General features: G+C 42.6%; 1 protein-coding gene across 6 annotated transcripts in view; it reads right to left on the bottom strand.

Annotated features, from left to right (window-relative positions):
* Ptx1 (pituitary homeobox homolog Ptx1) overlaps positions 1–17,973 on the bottom strand; it is a 40,370-nt gene extending 22,397 nt beyond the window's left edge. For 3 of the 6 annotated variants that reach the window (XM_031977465.2, XM_076370758.1, XM_076370760.1), the window contains exon 1: positions 15,902–17,973. In XM_031977465.2, coding sequence (XP_031833325.2) covers positions 15,902–16,193 — 292 coding nt within the window. In that variant the 5' untranslated portion in view covers positions 16,194–17,973. The remainder of the gene's footprint in view (positions 1–15,901) is intronic. The other 3 variants (XM_076370757.1, XM_076370759.1, XM_076370761.1) reach the window with 1 other exon arrangement.
* Positions 17,974–18,273: the final 300 nt, after the last annotated feature.

Genomic DNA, 18,273 nt, shown 5'->3' with positions numbered 1-18,273 from the left:
GCCGCCCCCGTGGAAACCAAATATAACTAAACGGAGCGAAACTAAACGACTGGGCCGATTAACTTCTCTCTACCGTGTGCGCCTGCCACCGACAGCTCGACCGAGCCCTATTCTCGACTACTTTCACGCTTCTTCGTCTCCTTTTTTTCCCTTCTCTTTTTTCCGATTCTCCGACGGAATACTCCAACGACCGGATAAATAATTGCTCGTGACGAAAAGAGAGCGTTACAAGGGTGCTACGGGGATGGGTGATCGTCGAAGACGCGGCGGTATGTTTACGACGAGATAATGATGTTCGTTGGGCTGCCGATGTGTGTATATCAAGTGGGCACGTTGTTTTAGTCATTGTGTTGGGATTAGTGATTAATGGATCGTTCTTTGTGGGTGACTTTGTTTTCCTGGTTGCGTTATTGATGGAACATCGGGTTTACGAATAGAAGTGTTTTTATCATTGATTTGATTCCTGTGGATTGTTCGAATGTTAGAGCCGGGTGGATTGGTAGTCTATTGTGTTTAGGATCTTGGCGTCATAGAATATTTATATAGATCTGTTGATAATACCTGATAACAAATGGAAAGTTGAATATTTGCTTAATTTATTATAATCACGTTGAGAAGCTATCCACTTAAAATACTTAACCCTTGTAGAGATTCTTTAAAATATAGAAAACGTGCAGCTAAATTATATCGATTGCTTAGACAATTGAAACAGGGAAACATACTGATCTGCTGTCCTAGTAATTAAATCATGCGATTTAGTGTACATATGAACATCTCATCTCGCGAAGATGTCTACGTTCGTCCCTAGAGTTGATAGAGTTGATCACTCAATTTATTCGTTACTCAAGCGAGAATCAACTCGATCCAATACAGTTCAAGAATCTCCTAGGATAGTCCCAAGAACGGTGAAGCGTCGAGAAACAACTAATTCGGATTTAAATAAAGCAAGCCGCAATAGTTTCTTAATCTGCGACGGGCAAACAGATCGGTTACCTATTTGGTCGGCTAACCGGGGAACACGTGTAAAGAGCTGCGGATGGCCATACCCGGATAAGCCGGGCCGCTGAAGAGGGTGGCCGAGTGGTTTGTTTGCCAGGCCCGGTCCCAGGAGAGGAAAAGCGAGCGCGGTGCCCCGTTATCGGCGATGCCTCCTCGGCAAACAGCATCTGAGCTCGGAAACACGGGCTCCTCGCGATTTATCGTGTAATGCACGTAACCGAAGAATGCCAGCGGCATAACACGACGTAAATAAACGTTTGTACAACGAAACGGACAGGCACCGTCCCACGCAACCTTGTCGATACGTGTAACGTCGTTGTGGAACTCGACGTTAGCTACCTCTAGCTTTGCTTCGAAGTTCGTTTGTGACGGGATGATCCAATGTCGAATGGACGAATAGGATACAACGTGTCGAATATTGCGTTTGTTCGAGAGAATTTGTCAGTTGATAAGTTTGGATAGTTGCGTAGAGTTTTAACACGTTGAAGTACTGTAGTTCACTAGATTAAACGATGATTGTATGAAAACATTTCTATATTATAAATAATGTTATCTAATACGGTGACATGCGGTTAGATGAACGTCGAATAGTAATGCAATTCGATGAAATGATTTAACCCTTAGCACTTCAGATGGTTTTGTAATTTATCAGCAACTGCAACTAATTATCATAGCATCTCTACTGAAAATAAAAAATGCTATAACATTCCTTCGATCTCTTATTTTCCTTCTTAGTATAAAATTTGGATATATGGAAAATCTAATAATTTTAGTGTAGTTCCTTCGATTCATAAAAATATTCAATATTACAACTGGTGCAATATTGGCGCCTACGGAGTTCAAAGGGTTAATACTATATTTTTCCTGTGTATTTCCGTTTATGAAATCGTGCGGCGTTCAACGTGTTAAGTTCTGTAGTTCTTGATGATGATCGTTCTGTTGAGAGTATTTGTCTAATTAGCAGTCTATTAAATATACTACGGAATTCATGAGAGGATATTGTTGTAACGAATTTTGCAATTCAGTTTGTATTCTGTTAACTGTCCTCCAAAAAGTAAATTTAATATAGTGCCAACCTAAGCGAATTGATTTTCGTTTTATTTCCTCATCAGGTTCCCAAATCGAACACACGGTTGCTCTCTTGGAATTTCAAGCAGAGCCGTTCAGAGTGCTCTCCAGTACCGATAGAAATATGTACACGAGCGCTGAAAAAAACTCCCGGTAACACTGAAATCACCGATGAAAACGCACGGTTCTTCTTTCGTTTCTTTTATTTCTCGATCGCCGCTGGATTCTGGAATCGAGTTCCTAAAATAATAAATATACGACACGATAAATACCGGGGACGGTTTTCGTCGCGATTACGTATCGGCCGCCTCCATTCTTTCCGGACGTAAATACGCTCGCGTAATCCCGCCGCGCATATCGGGTGGCCGAACACTGGAAATTTAGATGTTAACGAGGAAACGTTCCCGATCGGCTGACACGCTAAAAATGTATTTTCCGCCGGTGTGTTTTGATAAAAGCACCGTTACAAACCGCTCCCGCCGACTTCCTCGTTCCGACGCCTGTGTATTATTTCAAGATTAGAGTTAATCTTATAATCTGCATTCTGATCCGGCACACGCTATTTAAGCGACTCGCTCGACCAGCCGAAATTTATTGGCCGCCATCTTTCACGTTTCAATATCTCACCGCGCCAACGGTATCCCTTCCCAGCTAGCCCCAGCCCTAATCTCTCTCTTTCTCTCTTTCCCTGGATCGCGGTCGTTCAACGCGGGATCTATGAATCAAAGGAAACATCTGATTCATCAAAGGAACGTTTGGCTTCCCTCTATATTCGAGTGGTTAATAGGATATTACGCGATGAAACTAAATCGTGCGAAATAGACGTTGAGTACGTCAATATGACAGTAGATTTTAATAAACTAAGCCTCGCCGAAAGTCGGCAACGAACCGTTTCGCAATTCGAGATTCAAGTTAAGTGTCGAACCACTGGCGACACGAGTCCTAAATTTAATTTAGTGGTACGGGAAGTGGACGATCAAAATAAATCGTGAATATTGCTATTCTGATCTTCTTTTGTCTCCATTGGTCCTCATTTCTGTTATCGAAAATGTCTTCAAATTTATACGAAACATTGCCTTGCCCTATGTTATTAGCATAATTGTTCAAATCTCCAAAGAAATCTTTGACCCTTTGCAGACGAAGATTCTTCGAAATGTACAAAACCTTCAGCAGATTGAGTTAATATTGTATATTGATTGCTTAATTAATAGCGAAAGTAAACTACGCGATGATCTCTTGCTGTTTGACTAATTAAATCCTTTGTTTGCCACTTTGTCTTATAAATGTGGACATCTGATCTCGCCGAAATGTAGACATTTGTCCGCAGAGGGTTAATACAAAGACGAGTAGGAAGAAGAATTGCGTCCGTCGATTTTGGTGTTCGAAAGAAAGGGCTGTTGTTCTGACGATCTCCTATTTTGTCGGACATAACCTCGAATGCAGTTCCCACGGGATGCCCTGCAGTTTCTCGGAGGCTTAAAATGTCGTATCGTTTGACGGTTGTGTCGTTGCCCGGTACGGATCGTCGGTCGAGTTATAATACACGAACCGAAGATTCTCGGAGGGCGGATTGTGACCGAGAGAAACTAGCCCATCCAGTCCTGTCAAACATTCGACACCCGCGCTGGTCAGTGGTTTCGGTGACGTTCACCGATCTTCGTTTACCAAAGAGATCACTTATCGATCACGTGTTGTCCGGTGGACTCCGAGAAAAATACGCGCCACGTGGAAAGGGTGGACAATTTATCCGTGTGTCACTGCTGAAGAATTAACCCCTAGCTTTAGAATTTTTTGAACGATTCATTTTAGCGGTCTAAAATATCTTTTTTAAATCACAATGGAAGAATCAACATTTTGTCTTAGAACTTGTAAAGTAGTCATTTGAGTAGTTTAAGATAGAATTTTTTAAAAATTATTGAGGAATTAACCCTTTGCTTTAGAATTTTTTTGAGGTATTCGTATCAGTATTTTGAAATATAATTTTTATCGAGGTTCTAGTAGAAATGTTAAACATTAGACGAGGAGAATATATTTAGAGTAATATGAATACTCTGAAGTAGAGTTTCCGGAAGTGTTATTGTTTCAAATAAGACTGTTTCATTGGTTTTGTATAATTACGTTTCACATGGCAATAGTTGTAGATAAAGTTTTCGCGTAATCTGATCCTTCGCACTCTCAGAACAGTATCACACCGCTGATCCGTAAATGTGCGTTAGAGAGTGGTATCACAGACCTCCAAAATTACCAAATATTTACCAGTCTAATCAGTGGAGATCCTAGGATCACCTAGTATCGCGCGCAGATGAGATCCAAATCGATCTCTGGAGGGCACCGATATCCTCCGCAAACGGACTAACGAAAGACAAAGCTCGCTGGGTAGGTATTCGTACATTTTCCCATAGAGCCTCGCCTTGGTCTTCAAGAAATTTTCTTCCGTATTCATGAGCAAAGCGAAGAAAGCAAAAATTGGCAGTAAAGAAAGAGAGAAAACGATGAGCACCCCTTTGCATTTTTACACGAGAGAAACATTCCAAAAAATTTCAATTTTGCAATCCAGTTTAATCACATCTCCAGATTTCTATCTATGGAAAATATACCATAAAATAAATTCTACCCAATATCTCATCATAATATTAATAAACTCACATAGAGAAATAGTAATCTTAATTGTGCGGTTCCTACTGAAACACAACTTTTTGTGAAAACAACCCTTTGCACTACAGAGAGGCGTCTCAGTCGCTTGAACACAGCAAAATTATAGCAAAAAATTCAATATGAAATGTTGAATAAGGTATTAACACATAAAACAAATAAAACAATTCTGTCCATAGTTTATGCAAGATGTTTCATGTAAGTTGCAAATAATATTAATATTTCGTCACAAATTAACGTTAATCTTTACACTCGAGATATTTATTTCGCCAGATATATTCCTGATTTTCTATCAAAATATCAATGATATGTTTTATAATTAATATTAATATAAATAAAGTAGAAATTAAGTGATACAACCACTCTATTTTAACGTTTCATGGATAATTACGTTAAATGAACTTTAATATTGAATATCAAAGTTTGTAATTTTACTGTATCAAACCAAATTGCGTCGCCTCTCGAGTGCAAAGGGTTAATATTCTACGTCTTGGTAGTAGAATATAGCAACTATCTTGATTGACTAATTCGAATATCAGTTGCATCCCTGGTGCATCTCCTGGTGAAATAAAGAAAGGAGAGAGGCAGCAGCAAGGGATGATAACTGGAGGGCCGCGACGGGACCAGGTTGTAACTCACAAATTTATTACTTTTCCCCCGCGGGTTCGAGTTATTTTATGCCAAAGACAACCCGGCCACGCACGAGTCGCCGAGGGGGAGACGACGAAACGAATATCTCAGCTGCTTCGTCGCATTTTTACACCCGCGGGATATATTAGTGGACCGCTAATCCGCACGGATTTTACGGGAGCGACGCGGCTGTGCATGCGACCGGCGACGCTGCTCGGCCAAGAACACGGCGCCGAGGACGAACGACGCGTGTACCGTCTCGAATAAACCCCATCGATTCACCTCCGAATCGAAAAAATTTCAAACCCATGCTTATTTTGCTGCGTTAGTTTCTCCTTTAGAAAATTCCTAGTGATATCGACATTTTGTGGCTGTGAATAGTTTAATAATTGTGCTACGAATTCTTTCGACTTCCCTAATTAGACAGGTGATGTGTTTTTCAACGCATTGCGTGCCGGCTAGTAATTAGAAAATTAAATTGTGCGGATTTTCAGTGAGATCCACTTATGTCAGTTGTATAATATATTTTAAATGGACAATTAGATCTAATCAAATTTAATATTTCCTTAAATGCTGTGGCAATTGTCAAAGTTGTATAGCTAAGAGTCGTTATACAAGGAGATTTCTCGTTAGCAGTACGCAATATGTTAATTATGATATTGTATTAAATTTTATTTAGTTTGTTTTTAGCAATATCTTCGGTTTAATTGGCCGAGGAAAGTGTTATTAGTAATATCTTCGTTTTGTTGCACTCTTATCTGGCTGTATCAATAAGCAACGATTAGGGGATGACGTTAATCATTTTCTTTGTTATCGGTTTTTAGTAAGTTACTTGTACTGGTGAATATGGGAGTACGTAACTGTTAGTTTTTCGTTTTTCATAGAGCGTGAAGTATGATTTATTAAATGTATTCATTGATCTAGATATAATTGCGTTGCTCAAGACAAATGTGGCATTCTACATGTAAGATGATCAGTTGACAAGCGTGTTTGTGTTTGATATCAGACATGAATTTTCCGGGAACGATAAATTCCGCGTGATTTTGATGAAAGCTCGGGTTATTAGCTGTTAATGGTGTATTTGCAGAAATCGTGTCCCAATGAGTCAAGTGCAAGAATTTTGCCGAGAATGACTAATTTCGTGGGACTTCCGAAGTACCCCACAGCTGGGGGACACGGATATTTTAGCGACCCTCGCCAACCCTCTTCGTTGTTGAGTTACGTCGGGACACGGTCCACTAAACACCCACAATTTTTACAGTACGCCTCGTTTTTATTCGTGTCCACGGAGCAACACTTTCATTGCCCGACGATTATCGACGAGATCCCGTCGAGCGTAAAACACTCTTTTTTACACGTCGCAGTTTGCCAGCAGGAGCCGCCATTAATTGTGAAACCACTGTTGACGTGATGCGTACACTATTATTGTAATATAGAAATTTCGGAATGTCACTTTAAAAGTCACAAAAGTAATTTAGTAATTAAAAAGTCACAAAAGTAATTTACAGTCATAGTAATTTAGTCTCCTTCGTGAAGAAATGATAGTCCAGTACATATAATTATAGAATAAATAAATATTATAAATCGAGTAGAAGTAACATAATAGAAGTTTCAACTGAAGTTATTAGAAAATTGATCAGAAAATATTGAATATTTCAATTAATAGTTAAACGTTAATAAAGTATGTCAATTGTAAATATTAATTATAGTTTTTTTTAGGTTCATTATTGTCATTGTGTTTTATACGAGGCACATTTATTAATTGATAATGAAATTACCAACGACAAGTTTATCTTAATTAATTCCGAAGGCGAAAGATTAGTGTTGTTTGAAAAAAACGCGTGCATTAATGTGCCAGCGATTATGAAACATTGCGTCGATTTTTCATCGACGCTGAAACAGCTCCGCGAGAACCATTTAACATCCTTCGTTGTTAAAACGATTAGATGAATCTGTTAGGAAAGAAAATATTACGGTAATAATAAATCCACCGGCGGCAAATGTCAGTCCTCGTCAAATATCTCTTGATCGATGCCGCGGATATTGGTACAAGCTTTATTGCACCGCGAGTAAAATTTCCGGGTAATGAAAGCAGGACCGAAATAACGCTCCATCGATAATTTTATATCGGAGATTACGGTGCAGCGGTGCAGATTATAATCCCAGGGTTTTATAGCTTCGGTAGATTGAATTCATTAGGATCGTCGGTTTGGAAATTAAAAAAAAAAGAAGAAAAAAAACGAACGCCTTCAACGTTGAGATTAATAGCTCAAATAATTCTTTCCGATAAGATAAATTATTTCGTTCCATCGTCGCGCGCAATATTTCTCAACGGAAACGATTTTGCAATGAATCTGTTAATTACGATTACCCAAATGACCAAAAATTCGAAGAACTCGAAGATGCAATAGTGCAATATTATACTCAATAAATTTAGCAACTTTAACGAATACAAATTTCAAAAATTCATAAGTTTAAATGTAAATAGCAGATTCATTTCTTAGCATTGTATATTGATATGAATGTTAATGATATTGAAATTCCCAAGATCATGGAAGAGCAAAGAAACTGAAGAGTCATTTCATGACCAACAGATTCAGTCGAGAAATGTTTCTATGTTTTTAACCATAGATCGTGATAGTAACAATGTTTGCCAAAATAACGAAGTCTGGTCTCCTTAATTGTTAATCGTGTGTAACTCTTAATAAACGGTTTAATTAATCATTTATTCATTAACGCTGGTTTATTCTCACCCCTTGGTGTACTATTTACTTTCGCTACTAAGCTCGTGTAATATTTTACTGTTAACAATTTGGAAGAAACGTAACAAAATTTTCTGTTCTACTTTAAGCGGAAATTTCATTTGAAGATAATACATTGATAATAGCAAAATAGTTTATTTTAATCCGTGGATAACGAACAACATTGATTGTCGTTAGCCCTTTACACTCGAGAATATTTTTCTCAATAAATATTCGTTACTTTCTGACGAAATGTCAATATTTTTTGCACTTAATATAAAGAAGTACCTTGCATAAATTAAGTGACAGAACTATTTCATATCGTTGTTCCATATCTTCATCGCGAGTCTCATGCGTCATTTTATATGAAGGGGTTAATATGGCGAAATGATCCTTCTACCACCGTTGGCACATACCGACGAGAACGTGTTGAACCTGTTCGTCCCTTCTCATGTGTACCGTTAAGCATAAGGATTCCCATGGGTTAGTTATCGGAACCTGGCGCGAAAGCCAGAAAATCGACAAATTAGTGGGGCCCGCCTCCAGGAAAACACGAGAAGCGTTTCCTCCCTTATTTCCTGTGTCCGTGCCTCGAAGTTCATGGCAGCAGCCTCGGAAAGTCGAACTGCGTCACGTAGCGTCAGCTTCTTGGAGTCTGATCCTCGAATGACGGACGATCCCGGTCGTCCGTCCGATAATGACTAAACCAGCAACCCCCGTGTAACACGAGGGAAAAAACGAAGCTTCGGTCGCGCGCGTCAGGGGTTGAAGTACGACCGCGTGGCGGGAGCACCTGTGAGCGGCGGAGCGCAGGCTGCTCACGATCTCCTAATCTCGTAATCCTTGGCTTCCTTAGGAAGTCGTTTATTAGTCAACCGTTGCCGGCCGCGGCGCGTCATTGGGACAACGACCGTGTGGACGAGCGAGGTCTCCACGTTTATAAATATTTCGGAAACGTCTCGGCCGATCGATGATATTTTTGGTACGCGCCTTGTCAAAAAGGGAATCCCTTGTTTCGGGGTGGTTGGCAGCCATCTTGAGGCTAGTCTTCTTGAGGGATTCTCATCTTTTTGCCTACCTAATTTTCATTTGGGTAACTGTTCCTTAGTAGATAATTGGGAGCTTCATTTTTCAGTTAGCTTTTATAAACTTTCTAGATTTTTGGCTTTTCTTGGTTCTCTAGAAAGTAGTTTCTGTTGGATTATGGGATACTCGAGTTTGAAGGTATTACAGTTAGTTTATCTACTGTCGATTCTGTTTATGTTGATTTCGAAGATTTCATTACGTTGCAGATTCATTACGACGTTTGTGTAACGTCTTCAATTTTTGTATTGTAAAGAGGTTAGGTGTAAGATGGTTCATGGGGTTTCATTTTCTTCAGGGAGTTTTCTACTGACGCTGGGGCGTCAAGTGAAAGAATATATACGTTTGTTTATTCGGCATGGCTGGTCTGGCCAGGCACTTCCATGGATAGGGTTCGGCAGGGCTTATTAACCAATTTGTTTAGTTTCAACTTGACACAGGGCCGAGCACATGGGACCGATAATGTAATCCGATACGCAATGTGTCTTTCCAGTTTAACACGCGTGTCACAAGGCGTTTCGGAAAAGTCCACGGATAGAATGTCTTACGAGAGTTTCAGACAGCTTGGCGCTACGTAGGAACACCCCCTGCGGCCACCATTGAGGAGGGGACTAATTAATTAACATAGAACGCTGCTTCCTGATGTCTTGGAAACAAAACATGTGTTCGCGTCGATCTCACTCTGCTTTATGGATTCCTCCATGGACTCCTCGTACGTGTAAATACGAGGATTCATAATCGAAAGAGTATTCCGTAATCTTTTAATATAAAATCGTTTACAAAAATCAAAATTTTAACGAAAGTTAACTACCACTGATTTATTAACACATTGCATACTGGTAACGAGAAATCTCGTTTTTCTACCAAGACTCTTAGCTATATAACTTTGCTAATTACCACAGCATTTAAAGAAATATTAAATTTGAATAGAACTAATTGTCCATATAAAATATATTGCATAACAATATGATACCTGATCTTTTTTTATAGATGATATAACTGGATCTCACTGAAAATCCGCACAATTAAATTCTCTGATAATTAGCTGGTACGCAAAGTGTTAACATCGCATGAGATCATAAAATATTAGAAAATCATGCAAGCTTTGAATCATTCTTAAAACAAAGTTATCCATTGCTTTCGATACATTGCACACGACTGTCAAAGGAGTGTTCCAGCAGTTTAAACAGAACAACAACTATATTCGATTTCCACGTAATTCTCCTTGCTTGCGTTACACTCGAAATTTGTATTCACAGTGAATTCCAAGTCTTAATTTTTCCGAGGACCTGCCACGTTTCGGAGCACTTCTAGAATTACGGTTTCGTGTTCGAAGTGGTTCGCGACGGTTTCTCATGGTCTCGTTTTCGTTTCTTTCGGCTGTTTCTCACACGTCGAGGCACGCACAGAATTTTTCCCCGTCGAAGCGACCCTCGCCGACTACCCTGCCAGGTTCAGATCGAAACCCACTTGCTCGAACACAAACCTCGTTCCCCGGGAGGAGACGGGCTCTCCTCTACCTCGCCGCGCGCGGCAGCTGAGATAATGGGAAGGAAATCAGTTCATTTCTATGTTGATCCTACGGGCTTGGTTCCTGTCGCGCTTAGAAGACCGCCACGATTGCCTCGGTGATCGAGAAATTCGAGCCGGAAAATCGACTTGATAGCCCCGGCTCATCGGGAGACTTAAGTACCCCCGGACCGAGTCTATAATATTCGTGCCGTGCACTTGGAAAACCGGTAGCCTATAAAATTCGACGTCCACGGTTCTTCCAGAAAAATCGTACTGTTTTTGGCAAACAATAATTAAACTCAAGAGATCTGCTGAACATTCAGTGGTCACAATTTGTACTTTATGATATGTCAATATCGTTTACCCTGCTATTTTTCCATTGAACTGTAAAAATATCTGCCTTCTTATTTTTTAAGCTAATGCACGTAAAGAATATTACTATCATCTGTTATAATTAATTCTGTCTACAGTAAATGATAACATTATCTATTTCACATACTCTATTTCTAAAACTTCCTCAATTTTCTCAAATGCTGCACTTTGCCACGTTAATTTTCATATGCACACACACGAGTGAACGAATTAAACAATGATCCGCTAAACAAACCGTCAGTCACTGTTCCCGATGGGGTTAGTTCGAGTTAGTCAGTACGAATTACAATTGGGGTGTAACGTCTTATTGAAGGGGCGCGTCGAGCCGAAAGATCGCGCGTTCGAAAGAGAGCCAGCCGCAGAAGAGTTCCAGCGTCCCAAGGGAGACCTAGCGGCTAGCCGAGCAATTTGTCAACACCATTAGAGGTGGCCGACCAAGGGTTGACTTGCGCGCATCTGCCAGTCTCGATCGCAGAAGTATCGCCATAATAAAGGGGTAGTTAATGACTGCCAGGGGGCTCGATCGGAAAGCCGGTGGCGGCCGTATGCCACCCTGTTGACAAAATATTGGGATATTGGCATTGACCGAAAGGGATAACAGATTTTCGGAGGGTTCCTCTCCGTCCGCGAGAAAATCAGAGTCGGATTTGGCCGCGGGATAAGCGAAATCTTATAAAGAAAAATCGCAATGCGTATCTGTGGTATCTCGCGATACTCAATGGACTTTGCTCTTGGATGGATTGACGCCTGAGGAAAGAAGTCTGATCACTGACTCGCACATCTTTAGATATTAGTGATCTAATCGACACTGGATATTAATCCTTTGCACACGGAAGTTTCTCGCTAGAAATGCTTAACATTCTTTGACGGGGCGAAGACAATATTCCTTGATACTAACTCGAAGGGAAATCACAAGTACACTCCAGTTAATCACCATCACAAGCAATTCAACTTAACACTAAACCTACCGAGCAGTTAAATTCACTTTTGAATTTAACTCAAGATTGCATTCATCGAGACATTAATTCATTGATAATTCATTATACGCTTTACTGAATTAGTGTCTTGAATAATCTCTTCGAGAAATATCTGTCATCTTAATAATTTCAAAAAGAAGAAACCAGGAATGGGTCGTTCTGTCCCGTCTTAGTGTTAACCCTTAGCACTCGAGGTTGTTTTGTAACCTATCAGCAACTGCGACTAATTTTTATAATATTCCTATCGAAAATAGAAAATGCTATTTCTTAGATCTTTTATTTTCCTTAGCGCAAAATTTGGATGTGTGAAAAATCTAATAATTTTAGGGTAGTTTCTTTGATTCATTAAAATATGTAATATTATAACTGGTGCAATATTGGCGCCTACAGAGTTCAAAGTGATAATGAAATCAATTCTGAGCAATGAAGAACCGTTCTCGAGCAAACAAATCCATAAATCGGTATCGTTCGCAGCCATCGGCTCGTCATTATCCGGCAGCGTTGCGATCAGCTCCGAGGTGGCCGGGATCGACGGAAATCCCGATTCACTTAACTAATCAACGCGCGGCGGCTCGAATTAATCGGACCGTTCGGTTCGGGACGACGGAAGAGGGTTCTCGTCGTGATCCCGTTGAACGCGGTACCGTAGAAAAGGTCCTCCGTGATTTCGTAAAGAGTGCCGAACGGCACCGGTGCCAGGGGGGTGGTACCTGCGGTCTGGAAGTGGAAGCTACCGGCAGCCACCGGGACTGAAACTGAAACGGGGATAGGTGGGATGCCATTGGAATAAGATCGGGTTTAGCCGCAGTGTCGGGTTCGAGCCCCGGATAAGTCTGCCTTATCCCGATAAGCCGGTGAGTTAATGAATCACAAAACAGGTGGTGGCGCCACTGAGAGATTGTCTTCCGTCCTCGACTTGGCCTGGCCGAGCTACGTGCGACTGGAATTCTTCCGCGATGAAACAATGCTCTTTCGTTCTTTCCTGCGTTTGTCCGCCTTCTCTTCGTTCTCTTTTCTCTTCGCTGATGGGAGGAAAGGTCTGATACTGGGAGAATCGGGTTTCGGTGTTTGCTCACGCGACTGGGGACTGGTTCTTTATCTGTGTAGAAGGCTACATGCAGCGGAGTTCACGGATTGCTTTGAATTGAGCGTGGAATGAGTATCTTTAACACTAGACTTAGCCAGCTTGACTGATATTGAATTTTATAAGTATTATTTGGTAAACGTTTGGGTCGATTTTGATTAATTCGATTATGTGATTATGGATCGTAATAATATAGTTTTAAAACTTGATTTGCTAGATCTAAACGGTTGACGATCAGTCTTCTGGGAATAATAGAATAAACTTAGAATAAATGCAAGTAAATCTAGTGTTAATTTTTAGTTAAGATTGTGCAATTGTTGGATAGATATCTTTTAGTATAATTTAGTTTGAAGAAATTAGATTGAAGAATAGAGGTACTATGTTCTAGGAATTTCTGATGGTATGTTAGGGAAGTTGATTTGAATCCCTAGATTTAATGAGGATGAGTTATTAGACTTAAAGTCTGCCGAAGTTTGTTAGATCTATGCTCATCCATTATCTATGCAAATGATTAATCTTGAACGGACTTAGCAGCAGCGAAATTAACGATCAATACAGAGCAATATAATTACAGTGTTGGTCCACTCGATTTATCGAACAGATCGAGCCCGTTTTCGACGGTAGCTAATTCCCGGATTGCATTAACACGAGAACGAGGTCCGAAATTTTATTCGTCATGTCGTATCGGTGTGCTGGAATAACACGATGGGCGCGGTGCTTATCAACGCTATTCGTACTAATGTTTTATCTGTGCTCGGCTGGCACCTGACAAGAATCAACGTACAATGTTGTTTTATCGCACGAAAATTTTCAGTGATATTGCAACGAGCCTGTCATGCGCGATTTACACCGGAGCCCTGAGTTAATATCGTAGCAACACCGTGTCAGTTCTATTCGTAACTCTTAAGCAATCTACATAAAACTGCGCACAAAATACCTGGCCATTAATTTGAAGAAACATTTCAATTCGAGGAACAACACAGCTCAACTATATGAGGTTAATCGAGCATACCTAATTGTTATCAAGCAGAGATACCAAGATAATTACCGAATTCCAATTACTGATATTAAACATTCAAGTCGTTTGCAACTTGTTCGACATTCCAAAGACAGGTGATTATATGCGATGTCCTTGAGTAAAATAGGCTTAATAAATTAAACAATTCTGAGAATAGAAGCCCGTCTAAAAGAACATTCAATTGCAAATTGTGAAGATAATAATTACTCTAGGAGATTGGAGTTTGTCTCATTGAACTTATTTTTAGAAGACACTGTTGATTATTTGATATTAGTTAAAGTGCGAGAAGTCTTTGTTCCTATTTAGTTTAAATGGAACAAATCAGTGTACTTTGTCATTAATTATTACGAGACTATGATATAGTTAATATTAGTTTTCATACGCTTGAAAATTCATGAAGACGTAGTTGTTGAAACAGTGATCGTGGGTCAAGGCTCGGAACAAAGCAAAACGTGACTCCGATGTTCGCGATGCGCGCAAAATTTTGCTGCGTCAATTGATAGGAGATTTCTGAAAAGATGCGGCGATAACGGTGAACGACGCAATGCATGATTTCGGCGCGAGAATGCGGCGGGTGTTTGTCGGTCGAACGGACGGAATTGATAATATCGCGGCAAACGAAATCACACGAATTGACAAGCCTCGTACACGCCGTTTATCGGGAAGGAGAAAGCAATGATTCTCAGTATCTCCTCTCGATTGAGACACCAAATAAGGTAATTACGCTTGTGACACATGTAAGCCGCGCTAATGTAATTTCTCGCGAATTTTCATCGCGCAAACGTAGCCTGACCATTCGATTAAATTATGATCAACGATAATAGATTAAAATAATGGATCTTACTCGGTGATTCACAGCATACTGCGGATTCCGGAAGTGCGAGTGAACGTGGAAAGATTAAAATATCGTTTAAGCTAACTGTGAACATTTCAGTTGTATGAAAACTTGATCCGTAAGTGGATCAGCGTGAATAAATTCGAACAGTGAATGATCGATTTTGTTAGTTGATTTTTAAAGCCCCACGAAGGAAGATAATTTATCAATTACGAATTCTGTTGGTCACTTTAACCTATCTTGCTTGAAGTGTATCTTTCTTTCACGAATCTATCATTTTATCATAACAATATTTTCAAGTGTCAACATTCGCCCCTGTACACATCCATGGTAAAATCCTAGCAACTATAAACTAATAGGGTTCAAGACAAAGCGTGTACAAGAAACACTTTCAACTGAAATAAAGTTTCCCTTTATCGTTCCGGTTGAAGGCACTATGAACCGAATATCCTATCATCTACATCAAGCAAAGTAACTTCATTACTTCTCACAAAGCTAGCAACAAAAGCGGATCGATTAAAGTGAAAACTTCCATATCACCTGCATCACTACTTGAACTCACGACCCCCAAACAAAAGTGAATATACCTGACCCTCGTGTGCCTAACTCAATTAACACGTTGATTGCAGTGTCATTTTAATTTTAACGAAACACTTTACAATCTCGCGATGCGACAATGTGAACTACTGCCACGAATCGTCCTCTCATTTATCTTCCATTTCCTCGAGAAAATACGTTCAACTGTATTTAGTTTTCACGAGAACTGTTTCAACAGTCAACGTGTTAAAGTGTCACAGAGAAACTTCACCCGCAGACCGGTGGAAACTAACAAAATCCTCACCCACCCTCATCCCCCTGAGTACAGGGAGCATCCCAAGAAAGAGGATCAAAGGAAAGTAGATCTGTCCAAAGTTATTGTGACCGACTCACGACGTTTAAGCTTTTCCATCGGTTCGTGTAACTGATGCGGGGAGATGTGCGGCATGGACGTGTCGTGGTGCGAGTTTCCGTGCTGGTCCGGATGGTGCATCGTCCCTTGGAAATGGTCGCCGTGGAGGCCGGCCATCGCGGAGCTCGCGGTCGCGGCGTGCTGGTGATGCTGAACCGAGAGGCCGGTCGCCGATCCGGTCACGAGATACTGAAGGCACAGATCCGTGTTCCCGCCGCCGACTCCACCCCCGGCGAGTTCGAGGCTCCCCCCGCCCCCGCCGCCACGTTCCATGCTATAGAAGGTAAACGTCGGTTGCGTTGACTGATCCGTGCAACGCGACGCTGGATGAAAGCCGGAACCTCGCGAGAGGGAGGCCTGAAGGTGTGTCGCGTGGAGAGACAGCGACAGTCAGAGAAGCGACAGGGACAGCACAGCGTCGAACGGATTATGCTGTATTTCGCGTTTTAGGTGGTTCTATGGTGTCTTCTCGGCGCGCGTTCAGCTGGCGACGGCCGTCGGATAGATCGGTGTTACGCTTCGTACCGGGTCTGCATCCAAGAGCCAACCTTTTAACAGTCGATCCGCTCCAATCGAGGTTGCTCCGTTGACGACGATAACGACGCGGTAAATCCTGCTTGTTTGTTCCTCCGCCTCGTCATAGGTTCAGTCGGCATCAGCACTGGGGATCGTAACTGTCAGAACTACTCTGACCACCCGTCAGAGCCCGACGATCCCTGGCTCACCGTCGCGGCGCGTCGATCCGCGTCCCGCGAACGACGACCTCCTCCCGCGGCACTCCGCAACGCTCGCGATCAGGATACGTCGTCGCTGGACTCCGAGGATTGTTTCCATGGATCGCGTCTGGCCGGTTTGTCGGAGACTTCCCGCGGCTTTTGTACCCTGAGCTCAGACGATCCGGCCTGTGACCCCGCTTACAGACACCGTGCACACGTGCCGCGGCACCTCGCCACTGGCAACTAATAAATCTGATAACCGCGGATCGGCGACGCGGTGTGACGCGTTACGTAAGCAGACGCGACGGAAACTAGTGGGGAATTAGAAACACCCACGGAAAGTAGGTTAAACTTGATCGACACTGACGTTTCGGCGCATGAAGATTTTGTTTGTTTCACTGTTGCACGACGGTTGCTCGACTGATGAAGCCGTCTCTGTCAACGATGCTGTCACTGGCTGTTCTCCCGTTGGATGTCCGACGTATCCTCTGAATCCCGACGAATCACTGAAACCCGTCCTTCGTCTAGCCAGTGTTCGTTCCAAGACTCGTTCACCGATCTTCTCGAACCTGGTCCTCAATTCTCACACGATTTTCGCACTTCGCCTCGGTCGTCCGTAACAGTATCACCAATATCGAATCTCGCGGATCACCACCGAACACTCGGCTAGCGGGCAGGCACCACCGACGGACCGTTGGCCACACTGGACACGTTCTTCGCGGACGATGCGCGGCAGCGTGAGTCGCACCTCACGGTCGGGCACGCGTGTATTATCCCAAGCGTCGAGAGGCGTCAGCACGAGGACATCCGTCGCGTCATCGCGGGATCACGGGCCCCCGATGAGACACACGGCGCGGTGGACGTCCTTGCTCCCGTCCCTCGGATCCTCTTACCTTAGCGGCGGCACGCGTTAAGGAACTACCGGGGCCGGCGACGGCGTTCGCCAGGAGGAAGAGAGACGGAGCCGGTGACTATAGAAAGGACCAAGGTGAATCGGTGATTGAGAGTGAACAACGGAGAAAGAGAGAGAGTGAGAGACAGTGAGAGTGAGCGAAGAGGACAGAGATAGAAGGGAAACGTAAGAAAACGTGCGGGAGAGCGGTGTGCCGCAGGTCGCGCGTAGAGTATAGTCGGTTTTCGTAGTAGATGGAACGTGTAGTGGCCGCGCGTCGGTAGTAGGTGGGTCCGCCAGGCTTAGCCGGTTGAGCCTTTCGGACTGCCTGCCGGCTTAAGTCTCTAAGTCGGTAAGCCGAGCGGATCTAGTGGTCTTGGCTCTGGGTGCACTGGCTGCCTGCTAGCCTGCCTGCCTGCCTGCCTGCCTTCCTTGCTTGCTGGGCGGCCTGCCTGACTGTCTGACTGCGCCTCTCCCTGGCTCGCTCGCTCTTACTCCCCTCCATTCGCTGCTCCTTCTCTCTTCCGCTCTCCCACCTTCCGATCTCGCGTTATCTCCCTCTGACGCCCCCTCTTTCCCCACTGCTCGTACCAGTGATCTGTCCCATCCGCGCGCTTCTTTCATCCCTCCAGTCGATGCGCTATCCGTCCTTCTTCCACGCTGTATCTATCCCCACTTTGCTACCCCAGTTTTCGCTTTGTCCCGTTTCCACTGCACGGCTTCTTGGACCCTCTTTCTTCCGTGT

This window comes from Nomia melanderi, chromosome 9 (genome assembly GCF_051020985.1).
Source record: "Nomia melanderi isolate GNS246 chromosome 9, iyNomMela1, whole genome shotgun sequence".
In the NCBI taxonomy this organism is placed as follows: domain Eukaryota; kingdom Metazoa; phylum Arthropoda; class Insecta; order Hymenoptera; family Halictidae; genus Nomia; species Nomia melanderi.
Note: the sequence above shows the minus strand (reverse complement) of the source record. Positions and strands in the feature narration are given on the sequence as shown.